The sequence below is a fragment of the Ictidomys tridecemlineatus genome, chromosome 4, assembly GCF_052094955.1.
Source record: "Ictidomys tridecemlineatus isolate mIctTri1 chromosome 4, mIctTri1.hap1, whole genome shotgun sequence".
Lineage (NCBI taxonomy): Eukaryota > Metazoa > Chordata > Mammalia > Rodentia > Sciuridae > Ictidomys > Ictidomys tridecemlineatus.
The window spans coordinates 191139372-191154431 of record NC_135480.1 but is presented as its reverse complement, the minus strand read 5'-3'; the positions used below and the strand labels follow the sequence as shown (position 1 = coordinate 191154431).

The 15060-nt window shown below is 59.9% G+C and overlaps 2 protein-coding genes across 9 annotated transcripts in view; one reads left to right on the top strand and one right to left on the bottom strand.

Annotated features, from left to right (window-relative positions):
• Akna (AT-hook transcription factor) overlaps positions 1 to 9076 on the top strand; it is a 44650-nt gene extending 35574 nt beyond the window's left edge. For 7 of the 8 annotated variants that reach the window (XM_078048035.1, XM_078048034.1, XM_078048033.1 and 4 more), the window contains 7 exons: positions 344 to 520; positions 1120 to 1229; positions 1824 to 1970; positions 3685 to 3780; positions 5053 to 5226; positions 5369 to 5561; positions 8014 to 9076. In XM_078048035.1, the coding sequence (XP_077904161.1) occupies positions 344 to 520; positions 1120 to 1229; positions 1824 to 1970; positions 3685 to 3780; positions 5053 to 5226; positions 5369 to 5561; positions 8014 to 8245 (1129 nt within the window). In that variant the 3' untranslated portion in view covers positions 8246 to 9076. The remainder of the gene's footprint in view (positions 1 to 343; positions 521 to 1119; positions 1230 to 1823; positions 1971 to 3684; positions 3781 to 5052; positions 5227 to 5368; positions 5562 to 8013) is intronic. The other variant, XM_040286204.2, reaches the window with a different exon arrangement.
• A 1472-nt stretch (positions 9077 to 10548) lies between these two features.
• On the bottom strand, positions 10549 to 13583 carry LOC101976419 (alpha-1-acid glycoprotein). Its single transcript, XM_040286205.2, has 6 exons — positions 13428 to 13583; positions 12897 to 13039; positions 12633 to 12703; positions 11916 to 12023; positions 11662 to 11765; positions 10549 to 10721 (listed from the first exon to the last, which is right to left on the bottom strand). Exons 1-6 carry the CDS (start codon positions 13539 to 13541, stop codon positions 10611 to 10613), a joined length of 651 nt encoding a protein of 216 aa, XP_040142139.1. The 5' UTR covers positions 13542 to 13583; the 3' UTR covers positions 10549 to 10610.
• Positions 13584 to 15060: the final 1477 nt, after the last annotated feature.

Below are 15060 nucleotides of genomic sequence, written 5' to 3'. Positions count from 1 at the left end.
GGTGGCTCGTGATTCTGGTGCCAAGCCGAGACCTTGGCAGACCTTTGGCCTGTGCGTCCTCCTCCTCACCATCTGGAGGACAGCTGCTCATGCCCTGCATGTTAGGAAGGCCGACCCCAAAGGAAGGTTCTGATTTGCTCACAGAATGCACAGGGACATGAACTCAGGTGTCCAGATGCGTAGCAAGAAAAGGGGATGCACAGGAAAGTTCTAGAATCATTCAGCAGCAGAGTTGGCCCCTGTGCCTGCCAGGAAGGGACAAGACCACCGTATCCAGGCAGCCCTCGGGCGCCTCCAGCTCCAGTCCTGTGCAGCTGTTCCGTTTCTGTCTCTCCCCCGCCAGCCAGGCCATCCGCGAGCTGCAGGCAGAAGTGTCCCGGCTCCGTCTGCAACTGGAGGACAGCCTGCACCGGCCACACCAGGGCAGCCAGGCGCACCCAACGACTGCCTGTGACCACCCCGCCCAGACTCAGGACCGGCCAGCTGCTTCCTCAGCCACCTGGGGCTCCCACTGTGGCAGGTGGGTGACCCACCTCTGTCCTCATCTCTGTCCCTGGGGCACCTGTCAAAGATAGATGCGGCCTGCCTGTGGCTCACCTAGACACGGGACGCAGGCACGGCCCCTTCCCCTCTCTCAGTCCATCATTCATGCACTCACAGTTTTCGTGGTAGAGTATTTGATGCATAAAAGAATGTCTAAGCTTATGTGTTAGTAATAAAGCATGAGGCAAAGTATATCCCTGAATCTACCTGTTGCTGAGGAGCTAGACCTTTTTCAGGATTCTCATGTACTCATTTAGTGGACATGCATCTGTGAAGACAACTTATAAAATCAACTCACTTCTTTTGAGTGTGTCAGTGGAGAGCACTAGGCTAAGGGTTTTATGGATAGTATCTCCTTAATCCTTCCAACAGCCATCAGAGGCCTGTGCTCTTATTATCCCTGTTTGACAGATGAGGAAACTGTCCCTCAGACTGGCAACAGAGTTTGATTTTTCCTCTACATTATCCTTCTCCCGTTGTGCAATAAACAGTTCTCCAGATGGCCTTTTTGTGGGCCATCTGTAAAGGCTATGCGTAACCTCATCCAGTGACATTATTTCCCTTCCCGTTTGCTAGTAAATCCACAGAGCGGTTGTCCGGGGAGCCTGAAGGTGCAGAGCAACCTGCAGGAAGACGGCGAGCCAGGTCCTCCTCAGTGCCTCGGGAGGTGCCCCGAATGTCCCTGAGTAAGTGAGTGCTGGCTAGGCCTGGTTTCTGGAGGCCACATCCTGGGCATGTTGCTCAGTGGTCATGGACCACAGCAGCAGAACTTCCAGGAAACCGGGAGGAAGTCCTTTGTGCATCCGTTGTGGCTGTCACCATGCTCTGAATTGTGGTGCGTGTCTGTGTGTGGCCCGTGCTTTGTGCAGGGCAGCCGTAAGGGCTCTGCAGACGTCACCTCAGGGACCTGCACTTCAGGGGTCATCCTGCACATGTGCTGCACATAAGGACCTTGAGGCCTAGAGAGTGTGGGGACATGCTTAAAGGAACCTGGATCTGAGTCCCTGATTCCACCACGTTGTCACCACATCATCCTCTCTGGGGTGCTACTCCCTTGGAGCAGTTAAAGGGACTGCAGTGGTGATGGCATCTACCTCTCGGGATTGCTGCAGAGGCACAGGACAGCACCCCAGTGTGTCTGGACTGGCTTAGCGCAAGGCCAGGGTCCCAAGGTGCAGACCGTATTCCCCGGAGATAGCTCAGGATCACAACCTGCCATGAGCTCACTCCTCCAGCTGGGCCCCACCTCTGCCCCCCTAAATCCCCTCTTTCTACTCCAGGTTTGGACTCTGAGCCACCCTCCCCTCAGCTGTCATCTGGGAAGAACAGGAGCTCCGAAAATGGTCCCCGGGCCACTCAGGAGGGAATCAGAGGGACAGGCAGCAGCAGACGTCCCGACAGGGTCTCCTTCCGGGGCCAGTACACAGGTGGGTGAAGCTGGGGTGGGTGGATGCAGTCCAGGGGAAGGGCTCTTCCATGGCCAGACCTTTTCCATTCACCCCTCAAATCTCATCTGCCATGTTCTGATAAGAGGAGCACCAGGGGCGTGGCCTCTGCTGTGTTCTGACAGGAGCACCACCAGGGGCGTGGCCTCTGCTGTGTTCTGACAGAAGGAGCACCAGGGGCTGGCCTCTGCTGTGTTCTGAGGAGCACCAGGGGCGTGGCCACTGCTGTGTTTTAATAGGGGGAGCACCAGGGGCGTGGCCCCTGCTGTGTTCTGATAGGAGGAGCACCAGGGCCTGGCCTCTGCTGTGTTCTGACAGGAGGAGCACCAGGGACGTGGCCTCTGCTGTGTTCTGATAGGAGGAGCACCAGGGGCGTGGCCTCTGCTGTGTTCTGATAGGAGGAGCACCAGGGGCGTGGTCTCTGCTGTGTTCTTACAGGAGGAGCACCAGGGGCATGGCTGCTGCTGTGTTCTGATAGGAGGAGCACCAAGGGCGTGGCTGCTGCTGTGTTCTGATAGGAGGAGCACCAGGGGCGTGGCCTCTGCTGTGTTCTGACAGGAGGAGCACCAGGGGTGTGGCCTCTGCTCTGTTCTGATAGGAGGAGCACCAGGGGCTGGCCTCTGCTCTGTTCTGATAGGAGGAGCACCAGGGGCGTGGCCTCTGCTGTTTTCTGATAGGAGAAGCATCAGGGGCATGGCCTCCCTGACATAGGGATCTGTTCATTCATTCATTCCTTGAGCAAACCTGTCCCAGGCCCCCCTTTTATGGAGCCAGTGCTTGGTTCTGGGGTGCCCTTTCAGCTCAGCCAGCCAATGGTAAAGAGGTCTATGATCTCCTTTGCCACCTCATGTGTTGCATGAGCACTGAAGGGCGTCTGGTTTGCCCTCTGATTGCAAGGGGCCTCTGCTTCTCGTGAACTGGGCACCTGGCTCAGGTGACACCTAGTAGCACTTCAGAGTGCTTGACATTTAGAAAATGCACGTGCTCCCATCTGCATGAGCGTGGCTGCCCAGCAGAGGCACCAGCCAGCCTTCACAGTGAGCTGTGGCAGCAGGGGCACCGCCCTCCGCTCCCTGTTGTGCTGGAAGGAGGCAGGAATGGCCTCCCCTGCCCTTGGAGACTTACCAGGAGCTGTCAGAGAGCAAGCAGTCCCCGTGCCCCTCACAAGGCTTCAGGCCCACAGAAGGTCTGTCCTTGAGACTCAGGGACCCACATAACAAAGGGTGGTGTGGATCTGAGAGCCTGCCCAGAGTTCTAGAGGCATTGAGAGCTTTTCCTCTGCCAGTACTGGGTGGAAACCTCACAGATACTGCCCATTTGGTCCTCCCAGCAAGCCAGGAAACCACCCCCTGACTGTCCCCTCTCACAACCAATCAGAGCACAAGGAGAATTGCCTGGGCCACTGAGGGCCAAACCAGCAGGGTCCCCCTGGGGAGCAGTGTCGTCTCAGACCCCAATGCAGCCTGGGGTGCTGATCACTCCATGTGGGGACAGCCAGGCGGCCACTCCTGGAAGCAAGGAGTCAGGAGAGAGCTCACCCCACACACTTAATGAGTCTTACACACTCGTGTGCTCACTCCTGTACATGGGGCAACTGTTAAGCTACTGGAAGGAAGGGGTGAGGTCCCTGAGTGGGCTCCTCCCGGTTCTGCACCCCCCACCCGGGCTGATGCCAACTGTCCTGTTTCTTCTGCAGGCCAGGAATACCACCTTCTGTCCCCCAAGACTGCCCCAAGAAGCAGTGACTCAGCCTCCTGTCCCCACAGTCAGCCCATCAGATCCCAGGACACAGGTAAGGGATGGGAACTGGGGTGGCCACCCTGCAGCCTCTTGCTGTTGGGGGCCATTGTGGCTGGCCCTGTGGGCCTGCCCTGAGCCCAGCAGATGGAGGGTGGTGGGCACAGGCAAGGATGGGACTTTCCTGGGCTTCTCAGCCTTGCCAGGTACCTGCCACCACCCTGTTGCTCCTGGAGCCACTGTCTGAAGCCACCTTCTGGGACTTTAAAAGTCCCTGAAAAGTCCTGAGGGACAGGCATGGATGCCGACCGGCTGGCAGCAGTAGTTCCCCCTCCTGTCTCCACCCCTCCCCCTTCCCCAACACAGCAGCTACAGGGGATGGGGAAGGTGGCGGCCTGAGAATCCAAGCGTCAGGTTCTGGTCCCAGTTCTGCCACTAGCTTGCTGTGGGGCCTTAGGCCAGGTCCTTGACTTTCCTGATCCTCAGGTTCCATGTCTAAAGGAGAGGGTAAAGAGACGGTCTCTGAGGCTTTTTAAGCAGGGACGCTGGTGGTGATGGAGTTGCCATCTGCACAGCCCTCTGTGCTCTCTCGTGCACAGTCTGCGTCCACCCTCACAGTTCAGTGAAGTGTTACATTATGTCCATTTTGAACCTCCTGAAATAGGCTCAAAGAGATGGTGCAACTTGCCCAGTGGCACACAGCTTACAAGTAGCAAAGACTTCATTGCAGGACTTTATGACTTGAGGGCCCCGACCTGCCCTCCATTCCTTCCTTCATTTACTTGGCAGCTACTCCTGCCAGGCCTTGGGCCCTGTCCACAAGCAGCCAGTGGCAGAACTGGGATGGGGCTGGGGCAGCACTCTCTGGGCACAGGGGTTCCCCAGAGGGCGTGTGGGCCAGGCTGAGCCTGGGGAGAGGCAGGCGGCCCTGGAACCCACTAGATACGGAGTTGGGGATTTGCAAGGGAAGCAGCGCCGATGCCCTTGCCTCCTGCTCCACGAGTCTCTGCTGACCCTGTCCCTGGAGGTCCAGACTGGCCACTCCCATGCAGGGGACAGACGATAGGAGAGCCCAGGCGGGGGGGTGAGATGAGTGTTGGTTCCCAGCTCTGAGATCTGGGGAGTGAACAGGAAGAGCCGGAGCCTGTGGGTGGGGCTGGGGCTGCAGGACGGCCCCCGCCAGCGCCTGGCCCATGCAGGGTGCACTGCTACCATCCTGCCGGGTCTCTCTGTGGTGGCTCCTGACAGCAGCTTGGTGCTTTGGGGGCCTGTGGGGGGGGCTCTGGGTCTGATGATCTAGACAGGATCCTTTCCTGTCCTTTTCCAGACACCACTGCCACCAGGGAGCTGCAGGGACTGTCTGCCACTGAGGCCCTCCGATGTCCGTTGTGTGGCCACGTCGAGTCCCTCCCAGAGGGAGATGGCCTTGGCTCTGGTAGGGACAAGTGCTCAGAACCTGCTCGTGGCCAGACCCCAGCTCTGCCTACCCTGGGGGCCAGGGGTGAGTTTAGGGGGTGGCGTGAATGGGACCCCATGAGCTGTTCCCAGGGGAGGCCCTGCCTGGGGTCAGGGAGGGCCGTGCAGACCGCCATCCTCAGCTGAGGACGCCGGGTGGCCAGCTGTGTCCTGGTGTTTTCCCACAGGGGCAGAAAAGGCCACCGCAAGGAAAAATGTACCTGTGGCTTCCAGCCCCAAGCAGAGGAGCCAGCGGGTCCCCTCGCCCGCACGGCCGCCCCCTGGACTGTGGTACCTGGCAGCTGCACCCTCAGCACCGGGACCCCCGGCCTTCACCTACGTCCCCTCGGTTCCCATCATGCCTTATCCGCCAGCCACTGTGTAAGAACCCCCAACTTCGCCACCCCAACTTTTCCAGCCTCGGTCTCAGTCACTGAAGAAGCCCCCAATATGGGGCTGAGCAGCAGGCTCGGCTCTCCTGGGGACCGTCCCAGGTGGCCACCTGCTGCCACACCTGGCACTCCTATAGTCACTCAGCAAACCCCAAGAGCTTGCTGGGTAGGAGAGTGCTCGGCCCTGGGGACCCAGCAAGGAAGGAGGCTGCCCCCCGGAGCCTCCTAATGTCCCCTGATTATACTCCAGGACTTGGCCATTTCCTTGAGGCCAAGCAAGGCATGAGGACGCCCTTGTTTTTTCAATTGACTCCTGTTTTAGAGCAGTTTGGATTTAGGGGAGTTGAGTAGATAGAACAGAGAGGTCCCACAACCCCTGTTCTGACATCTTAAGTGACTATGGCACATTTGTCACCAGCCAACGTTAGCATTGACAGCTGACCAAAGTCCACGATGTCTTCAGTGCCGCTGGCTTGTCTTCTGGGTGACCTCCAGGAGGTCCCTGCCTCTCCCTGTCATCCCCTCAGCTCTGTAGCTCTGGCAGCTTCCCAGACCCACCTTGTTTCTGGGTGACCGGGAGGTGCTCCTGCCAGGTGCTGGAGGACAGGCCACCGAGATGGCAGAGCAGCTGTGCAGCAGGGCGGGCTTCGGAGCCAGGCAGAGCTGCTCTGGAGTCCCCTCTCCCACATTCGCCCCGTAGCCAGGGCAAAGCTGCCTCCTCTGAGCCTCAGTTTTGCCATCTGTCCGTGGGGAGTGGTCTCTGCCATGTGCACTGTGTGGGGACAAGTGGGGTGTCGGTGGAGTCACCCCAGGTGCTGGCACAAGCTCATCACTGAGTAAACAGGAGCTTTGTCCTTCCAGACGACATTGCTGATGCTCGATATTGTCATTAGTCAGAAGGAAAATGAGCTCAGCAGCTTTTCTGCAGGATTGTGGAGGGAAGGAAGCCTGGGCCCTGGAATTAGGAGACCTGTCTTCTCGTCCCAACCGTCGCCAGCTAGATCTCTGCCTCAGTTTCCCCCATAGTGAAACAAGCCAGCCAGCGTTCTGTGGCCATGCTCTGGGCAGCGAGGGCAGAGTCACGCTGTGGGCTGACGCTTGGCGGGAGCAGACACCCAGGTGCCGTCCACCATGGGCCTCCCCAAGGAGGCCGTCCTGTGCTGGGGCGTCTTGCCGAGCCTGGGCAGGCCCATAGGAGCCTCGCCTGGCCGCATCCTTCTGCCTGCCCGGGGCCTAGCACAGGGCTGCAAACCCCTGCTGGGTTTCTACTTGATGGCAGTAAAGGCTCTGCCTGGAACTGTGGCCCCCCGGGCAGCCCTGGGTCTCCTTACTGCTCCTGAGGCCACCACCTTCCAGCTCAGGCCTTTGGGGAAAACTAGCCAGACAGGCAGCGTCTCCAGCCTGGGTGGGCCATGGGGGAGAGGAGAGCAGCTGGGGGGCAGTGGTAGCCAAGGAACTTGGTAGGCCCCTGTGCCTCCGTTTCTTCCTGTGTGAGATGGCTTGTGGCAAGGATCAGCTGAAGGAATGCCCAGAAAGCCCGTGGTAGCCGAGGTGGCCAGCAACACAGTGCTCTTGATGCGCGGGGAGCAGGGCAGCAGGACTGGGCGTGCTCAGTGGTGCCTGGTGCAATTTAGAACGTTCTTGGCCTGTGCTGCCACCTGCTGGCCACTGCCCCCACATCCCACTGCAGAGCTTTGCACCCAGAGGATTTTCAGGGGCTTCTGCCCTAGAGGGTCTTGGGGGAATTCTCTGGCAACCTGGCCATCCAGTAAGCAGAAGGTGGGGTGCAGGGAGCTCCCCAGAGGCAGGAGTGCGGGCTGCCATCCATGCTTAGGCCAGAGCCGCTCGTCAGCAGGGGCTGCTCCCTAACTAGCTCAAGCTCCAGATGCTCGGCATCAGGTCTGGGGCGACTCCAGCCTGCCCTTTCCAGCCTGCCCCTGGGCCTCGGGAGCTGACCGTGACAGAGCACTTCCCTGGCCTGGCACTTCGAGCTCCTTACTTGACTTCTCCCGTCAGCTCACTCTGGCCATTTGAGGGGGAAATCAGAGGCTTTGAGTGGGGAGGTTCCTGGGCCCTGCAGCTGGCCGAGCAGAAGGAACAGGGTTTGGGGCAGGCCGTTTCCGCTGGCCTCTGCTGAGGTGTGTGACACTGTCCCCTCATTCACTAACTCCCGAGCTTCACTGCTCCTGAGGTGACGGTGCCGACTGGTGCCAAGGAGGCCAGCCCGGCTCTGCAGGTTGTTGAATTGTGGGAGGAGAGGACCAAGGCATGCTCCCCTTCCCCCAGCAGCGCGGTAGGGTCCCCTGGCCGCAGTTCCTGCCAGCACTGGGCTGTGCGTCTTTCCTGCCTCGGCCCTCCTCGTGGGTGTGCCGAGCACGGAGGGGTGTGGAAGGGGTCGGTGCCCAGCTGCCTGTGCTAATGAGCGCCCCCTCCCTCCCCAGGTACTTCGCACCCACAGTGCCTACCTCAGTCCCCACGGCCTCCTTGCGGGCACACCGGGGACACCGGCACTCCATCCAGCTGGACCCCGATGACCTGGAGGAGCTGCACTCGGCCCTGAACCAGGCGGTGCAGGCCGCGGAGGACGTGCGCTCCACCACCCGGAGGATGACCCGCTCGCTGTCGGCCGACCTGCGCCAGGCCCACGGCCTGCGGGACTCCTGCCTCTTCTGATTCCCTAGAGTCTCTGAGATGGGGAGGAGCCGGGGCAAAGGGCAGGCAGGAGCCACTGATGCCCAGGAAGCCCTGCGGCCCCTCCTCAGGGGGCCAGGACCTGCCCTGCCCAGTACCTTCAGATGGAGCAGCGTCAGCCTGGGAGGCGGAGTAGCTTCCCGGGGGACCAGCCCCGTCCACAGGTGCTGCAAGCAAGGCCACAGAGCCTCTGGGACTCTCCTCTCCTGCTCTGTCCACCTCCAGCTAATAACATGTGTCTTATGTCCAGATGGCCAGGCGCTCTTCATCCTGGGAGTCACCCTGGTCTTGGCCTCCTTACAAGGCCAGATACGTTGGGAAAGGCCAGGCTGTCTGGAGCAGAGCTGTCCCCTGCCTGTGACCAGCCACCTCTGGGAAGGGCCTTGTCCGAGGCCTTGCTCCTGGCGACTGGGCAGTGGGACATTTGTGGACTCTGAGGCGTCTGAGCTCCTCGCTGGGCTGCAGAGGCCTCCCCCCAGGCCTGCTGGGCTGAGGACACCTCCCAGAGCCCTGGGAAGCCACCCGCCAGTGGCTCGCTGCACCTCGCCCCAGGCCTGGGCCCTTCCTAGGATCTCAGTGGCATTGGACTGGTGACCAGCTCCCTGCCAGGCCCCAGCCGGGGCCCTGCAGCCGGGCTGTGGGCTCCCGCCCTGCAGCAGTGCCCTCGGGTTCTGGAATGTGTGTGCATGGCAGATGTTTGTATATTTGAGGCATTTAAAAGTCTATTTTCGTTACAAGAGTAAATGAAGAAGAATGAATAATGATCTAAAAAATAGAAAGGACAACCAAAAAAGAACCGCCCACATTCCCAAATGGCCTGCGTCTGTGGTGTGTGTCACGGATCCGTGATTTCTAAAGTCAAGCGTGTGGCTGAGGGAAGACTTGACACCCAGCCAGTCCCTCCCCCAGGGGACCTGTTGAGTGAGAGTTTTCTGACTCTGCCTCCTCCTGCGGGCTTCTGTTCCTGCAGCTTGTCCCCACTTGTCTTGGAACCATAAGCCATAAACCTTGGCTGTGAAGCCAAGCCTCTTTACACTAAGCCCAGAGAGGTTATGAGATACACACAGCAAAAGCCTGAGTCTGGACTCTCCTTCCAGTGCTCTTTTTAGTAGTGAAACAACTGCTGTCTCCTGAGCCCCTGCTAGACCGGGACCTGAACTCCACACAGGCGTCCTAATGGGCAGTGACATTCCTTCGGCCTGCCCCACCTCTTAGTCTCCCCTCCCTGCCCGCCAGCACCAAGGTCTCATTCAGGTTTGAGCCGATCCTTGGCAGTGTTGGAAAAGGCCTGTCCCTGAGAGTGACCCTTTCCTGTTGGTTCTGCGCCTCCAGATCTCGCGTGCCAGAGGCCATTTCTTCTGCCATGTTCTGGGGGCATCAGGATGGGGGGGGCCTAAGCTGGGGACCCAGGGCAGCGTCCCCAGTCTCAGTGCCATGGGCCAGCCGTGTCCAGCTGTTGACGAGGGATGCTGTTGCCATGGCTTCTGGGAAGAGGGACAGCAAGGTTGTTGTCTTAGGAGGCTGGGGGCAGCCCTGGGCCTGGGCATCCCGAGCTGCCCCTCGGGAAGGCGTGGGCAGCTGTGTGCATAGGTCGTTTAACAATCCAGCCCCGACCTTCTGCCAACCGAGAGGTCTGCCACCCTCACATCCAAGAGGCCACCCATCGTGACTTCCTGGTGGCTTCTTGCAGGACTCCTGACCCCAGGTGCTTGCTCTGTCTGTACCTGGGCACGGCCCTGACCTAAGGCTCCAGAGAGATGTGAGCTGGCTTCTGGGGAGTACCTTCATCTCCAGGTGTCATTGTCTTCTTTGGGGCACTCCGAGGACACTTCCAAGGAGACACCCGCCCCTTTGGCTGAGGCCCGAGTCCTCCCGTCACCCACCCTGCCCGGCCCAGGTGCTGCCTCTTGCCAGGATGCCCTCTGTGGCCTCTGCTCGGGCCTTCCTGCCTCCAGCCTGGCCCCGCCCAGCCCACCTCCCTGGATGGCCAGGGTCCTTCCACCCCTTGTCCACCTCCTGTCGTCCTCATCCTCTGTCTCTGGTTCCTGAAATGTGTCCCTTTGGGCTTGCAGCTTCCCATCCTCCTAGATGGGCGCAGATACCCCTCCTAGGAAGCCTGTCCCCCTGCAGAGGAGCCCTCCTTGAGCAGGGCTCCTAGAGCACCGGGCCCAGTGACGTCCACCGGCTCCTCCCGCCAGGCTGGGGCTCAGCCAGGCCCCACTCGGGGCAGACTTTCCCACCAAGAAATGAGTGGGCATGAAAGAACGCGCAGGTGACCAGCAAACTGTCCCAAGCAGAAACTTTACTGAGGCAGAGGACTGTGACCGAGGAGGCCGGTATGGGGTGGTCATGGTGCCGGGGGCTCTGAGCTGTGACCCCCAGCAGGTGGCCTGGGGCTGCTCTCTGGCTCCTTCTTCCTCTCCAGCTCGTGCTGCCTCCGCAGTGGCTCACACTGGTCCTGGGAGAGGGCAGGGAGGGCCGCGAGTGACGGGGTGCAAGGGTCTCCTGGGGCCACGGCACCAGCCCCGCTCTATGGCTCCCCAGCAGAGGCCCTGGGGCTGGCCCTGCCCCTGCGCCCCCGCTTGCTGGCCCGAGAACAGGGCCCAGGCTGCGGCAGCTGGTCTGCTCAGGACTGTGGGCACCTCTGTTTTGCCCATGCAGCTGCTGAGGCTGGGGTGGCCAGATGCCCAGTGGAGTCCCCTGGCCAGGGAGGGGAGGGGCAGGCAGTGGGGCAGGAGGGGCAGCTCATGTGGTGGGTCTATGAAACCCCGGGACCCACTACTGGCGGTCAGGGGAGGAAGGGTCTCAGGTGGAGGATGGACAGCGAGGTTCTATTGTCCTGGTCATGGAAATCTCCGGGTCTGTCAGGTCCCATGTCACCGGCTCAGGGCTTGGTGATTTTGTGGATGGTAAGTGACGCCTTTCAATGAACGCAGGTTGGAGGCAGAGCTGCGGCGCCGTCGGGCAGCCCACCCTCACGTACAGCAAAACTCGGGACCGCAGCCCGGGGCTGCGTGCCATCGGGGCCTCACTGAAGACCATGACCCCAGTTCCCCATGGGCTGGGTGGTAGAAACGGGGGGCAGGCCAAGCCTGGGGTGTGGGAGGTGCTCCTCGTCTCCTCCTCTCCGCTGTGTCTCCTTCCTGGACCTACCACCCCAGGGTGCGGCCATCCTCTCCCGCTAGCCTTTCAAGTCCTCCTCTCGGCTCCAGTGTCCAGCTGGCTCGCAGGGTTGGTGACCCCCGGGCTCTCATCTCACACCCACTAGTCTCTGAATCTCAGCTGCCTCAGCTTGAGGGCAGGTTCTTAAAAGCAGGGGATCTGCTTGGCTGTGCAACCTTGGTGGGCAGCTTTCCCTCTCTGGACCTCTGGGGTTGCCCGAGGTCCCCCATATTCACCTTCTTCCAGTCGGTGTACATGATCTCCGCCTTGTCCATGCCCTTGCACTCCAGCGCCTCACGGAACCCTTCTAGCTGCTCAGGGGTGGCCTCGGGCTTGTCGGCTGCGAGGAGCAACAGGCAGGCTGGTGAGGGCCTGGGTGAGGAGCTCGGGGCGGCGGGAGGCCAGGCGGGAGGCCAGGCGGGGCTGGGGTTCTGGGATGGGCACCGAGGGAGAGGCTGGGGCGGGGGGCTCTGGGGCTGCGGGGGCCCACCGTAGAAGGACAGGCCCCTCTTGGTCTCATCGTCCATCGAGAAGGCCAGTAAGTAGGTGCTGTTGAAGTCCTGGAGGAGAAGCTGGGCATCGATCTTTTTGCCCCCATCTGCAGGACAAAGGGCCCAGGTGAGACGGGAGGGGGTCCCACTGCCCATCTCTTAGACGCAGCCAGATGGGAGCCCCACATAGGCCAGGGCTTCCGGAGTCTGTCCCTTTGTCACCGATGAGGGACACGAGGCCAGAGAGGGGCTTGGGGCTGCTAAGTGGTGCCAGCTGTGTCCCCACAGCACTCCGTGCCCTTCCTCTGTGGCATCTCTGGTGGTAGTGGGGACGTGCAGGCTTCCACCTGAGCTTCCAGAGACTTTCAGAAGGGGCTTAAGAGAGAGGAGGTCTGGGGCCAGACTGGGATTCCAGTTCTAATTACAAGCTGTGTGATCTCAGGAAAAGTCCTTGATGTTTCTGTTCCCCTGTTTCTTCATCTGATCCCTTCGAATGCCCTCCTGGGGTTACTCGTGGGCAGGAAACTGGCTCACTTCATAACGCATTTAAACAGTGCCTGTGTTCACTGCAGCGCCCAGGCACCAGACCTGGGGGACATGGCGGGTAGAGCCGCCTTCTGTTTTCTGTGCCCAAGGTCTCCGGGGCCTCAGTCCCACCCTCGTCGGTAGGCTGACCACCCCCTTCCACACCCTCCCACCTGAGGACAGGCCCTCACCGAATCTGGAGAGGGTGGCGTTCTCCCGATGGACCCACAGGACACTGGAGTTGTATTCGCAGTGGTCCTCGCTAAAGCCAGGTGGAAGGCGGAAGAGAAACAAGATGGCCCTCAAGAAGGGACAGTCCCCACCCCAGGGCCGCGGCAAGGGGCTGCTAGAGAGGAGAGCCGGAGACCCCGTTCCCCGTGGGGAGGCGAGGCCCAGAGGGGAGGGGCGGGCTTGAGGGCTCGGCCTCTGGAGTGGGGGGGGCGGGCGGGGCTCACAGGCTCAGGTACTGCTGGAACAGAATCGTGTCCTGGGTCAGGTTAGGGGTGAAGGAGAAGTCGGAGGCCTGGACCTTCTGAACCATCTGCTTGAACGCGGGGTCCACAAAAACTGAGCCGATGTAAAACCACCTGCCAGAGAGCTGGGGAGGGGGCAGGCGCAGGGGTTGAGCCGAATCTCTGGAGGTCGGCAGCAACCAGCCTCGGGGAGAGGTGACCCTCCATTCTGCAAGTAGGGGACTGAAGCCCTGGGGGTTGGGGACTGCTGGGCTCACCAAGTCCTCCCCCTGGTGGGCCTCGCCATGCTCAGCACAGAGCCTGCCGAGGGACTTCGCCTTGGAGCTCCTGAATTTGGAGGCAAGGGGAGGCGACCAGTGTCCCCCAGGCTGGTCAGAATCTCATCCCAGATCCAGGAAAGAAAAGGGCAGCACCAGAGGTAAGGGGCTGACCCCAGCCAGTAGAGAAAGAAGGGCCCAGAGAGGGGAGGCAGCTGCCTCTGGCCCCAGAGCAAGGCCGGCCCCAGGCACTCACCCAGTCCAGGGTGGCGTTGGTGATGGGCTTGGCCGTGAGGTTGGCACAGGCCGGGCTCTGAGCCTCTAGCAGTGGCAGGAGGCTCAAGACTGCGAGGGCCCAGGGCAGCGCCATGCTGAGAGCAGGAGGCACCTGGCAGAGCTCAGGGCAGGAGGGCGCAGCGACCTTTTTAACAAATGTGGGAGGGGCTCTTGGAGCCACAAAGGTCGGCTCATGGCTGTGACCCAATCCTGCCAGGGCTTGGGAAATCCCCAAAGCTGTTGAGTCCCACCTCCAAGGCCAGGACAGCGACCGCCTCACCTGCCCAGCTCACCCTAGCCTGGCTCAGTCGAGGCCCAGGTGCGCGTGGGGCTGGAGTGACATCCAACAAAGTTTGAGCACATGTCAACAGAGGGACCCGCTCAGCAGTCGCTCCTGTTGTAGGGACAGAGGAGGCAAGGCGCCCAAGACAGCAGGAATCAGTTTTATTTGGCTGCAGCCAGGTTCAGAGGGCACAGCTTTGGCTGTAATCAATCAATCCCCTGAACCCCGAGTTCAGGGAGTTTCAGAACTTTATACCCAGCACGTAGGGGGAGGGGCTCAGAAGTTCACAGTCTGCAGAAGGTCACATAAAAGCAGCTTTTTCTATCACTGTTTTGGGCAAGTTAACCCTTCAAGGACAGCACCTGAGAAGGGGAGAGCTTCTTCTCCCCTTTCTTTCCTCCCCCTGCCAGCTGTTACCGTGGAGCCCAATTGTAACTTCTCTTATCAGAAATGTAGACATCTCTGTGAAGCCCAGTTCAAGGCCAGAGGCCTTGTTTACACATTTCTACAAACTACTACACTGGACACATGTTTGTGAAAAACTAATAAGGGGGTGTCCAGCACCTGGAGTGCTGATTTCCTCCCGGCCAGTGGCCAAGTAAAACAGGGCGACACGAAAATAGGAAGTTTATCTACATTGAACTCTTTTGCAGACAGTCCTAAAATCAGCCATGGTGGAGATTTCTGGAGAGGCCCAGATAAGACTTTTCTGTGGAGAAAAGGGGTGCCACTGCACTCCTACTGCTCCCCAATTCTTAGCCCAAGGAGCTGCGTGACTTGGTGGATCCAGCCATCAATCCAACACCAGAGGCAGCTAGAGAGTTTCTGGAGACGTGGGGTACCAGGCGCTCAGGGGAGGGCCGAGGACAATCGGATTCAGTGCCAAGTGCACCTGGTAACAACTGTGAAGAGCAAAGGTTCAGCGACCCCCAACGCCGCACTAGAGGCAGGGACTTTTCCAAAAGAGGTGACCGAGTTGGCTGACATCTTCAGTGAATGCATTGCTCAACCACCCCCAAAACAAAAAGCAGGGAATGATCTCCCCAGGGTCCCCTACCTCCTGCCACGGAAGCAGGCACCCCCTCTTTCACTACCATCCCCTCAATCCTGGGCCAAGGCCATGCTCTGCAAATATCATGGACTGAGTGACTCCTTCACTCCTTTGAATCTCTACCTCATGAGGCCAAGTCCTTATCCATAGAAATACATCAGTACGCCCCAAAGGCATTGTTACGGTGTCACGGTGTCCCTGCCAAGTTGTTTTCTTGTTCATTTCATATATGTCCAGTAATTTGTCACCTCTCCACTTTGTGGTCAGGTTTGCATGCGA

What these genes read in the sequence shown, in the direction of transcription:
- LOC101976419 (XM_040286205.2), bottom strand. Translation starts at nt 13,541, where the DNA reads ATGGCGCTGCCCTGGGCCCTCGCAGTCTTGAGCCTCCTGCCACTGCTA. An exon ending in TTCCAGCAGTACCTGAGCCT is followed by an intron (nt 12,704 to 12,896) that starts GTGAGCCCCGCC and finishes ACCTGGCTTTAG; the next exon opens with CGAGGACCACTGCGAATACA. An exon ending in GAGGGGCCTGTCCTTCTACG is followed by an intron (nt 11,766 to 11,915) that starts GTGGGCCCCCGC and finishes TGCTCCTCGCAG; the next exon opens with CCGACAAGCCCGAGGCCACC.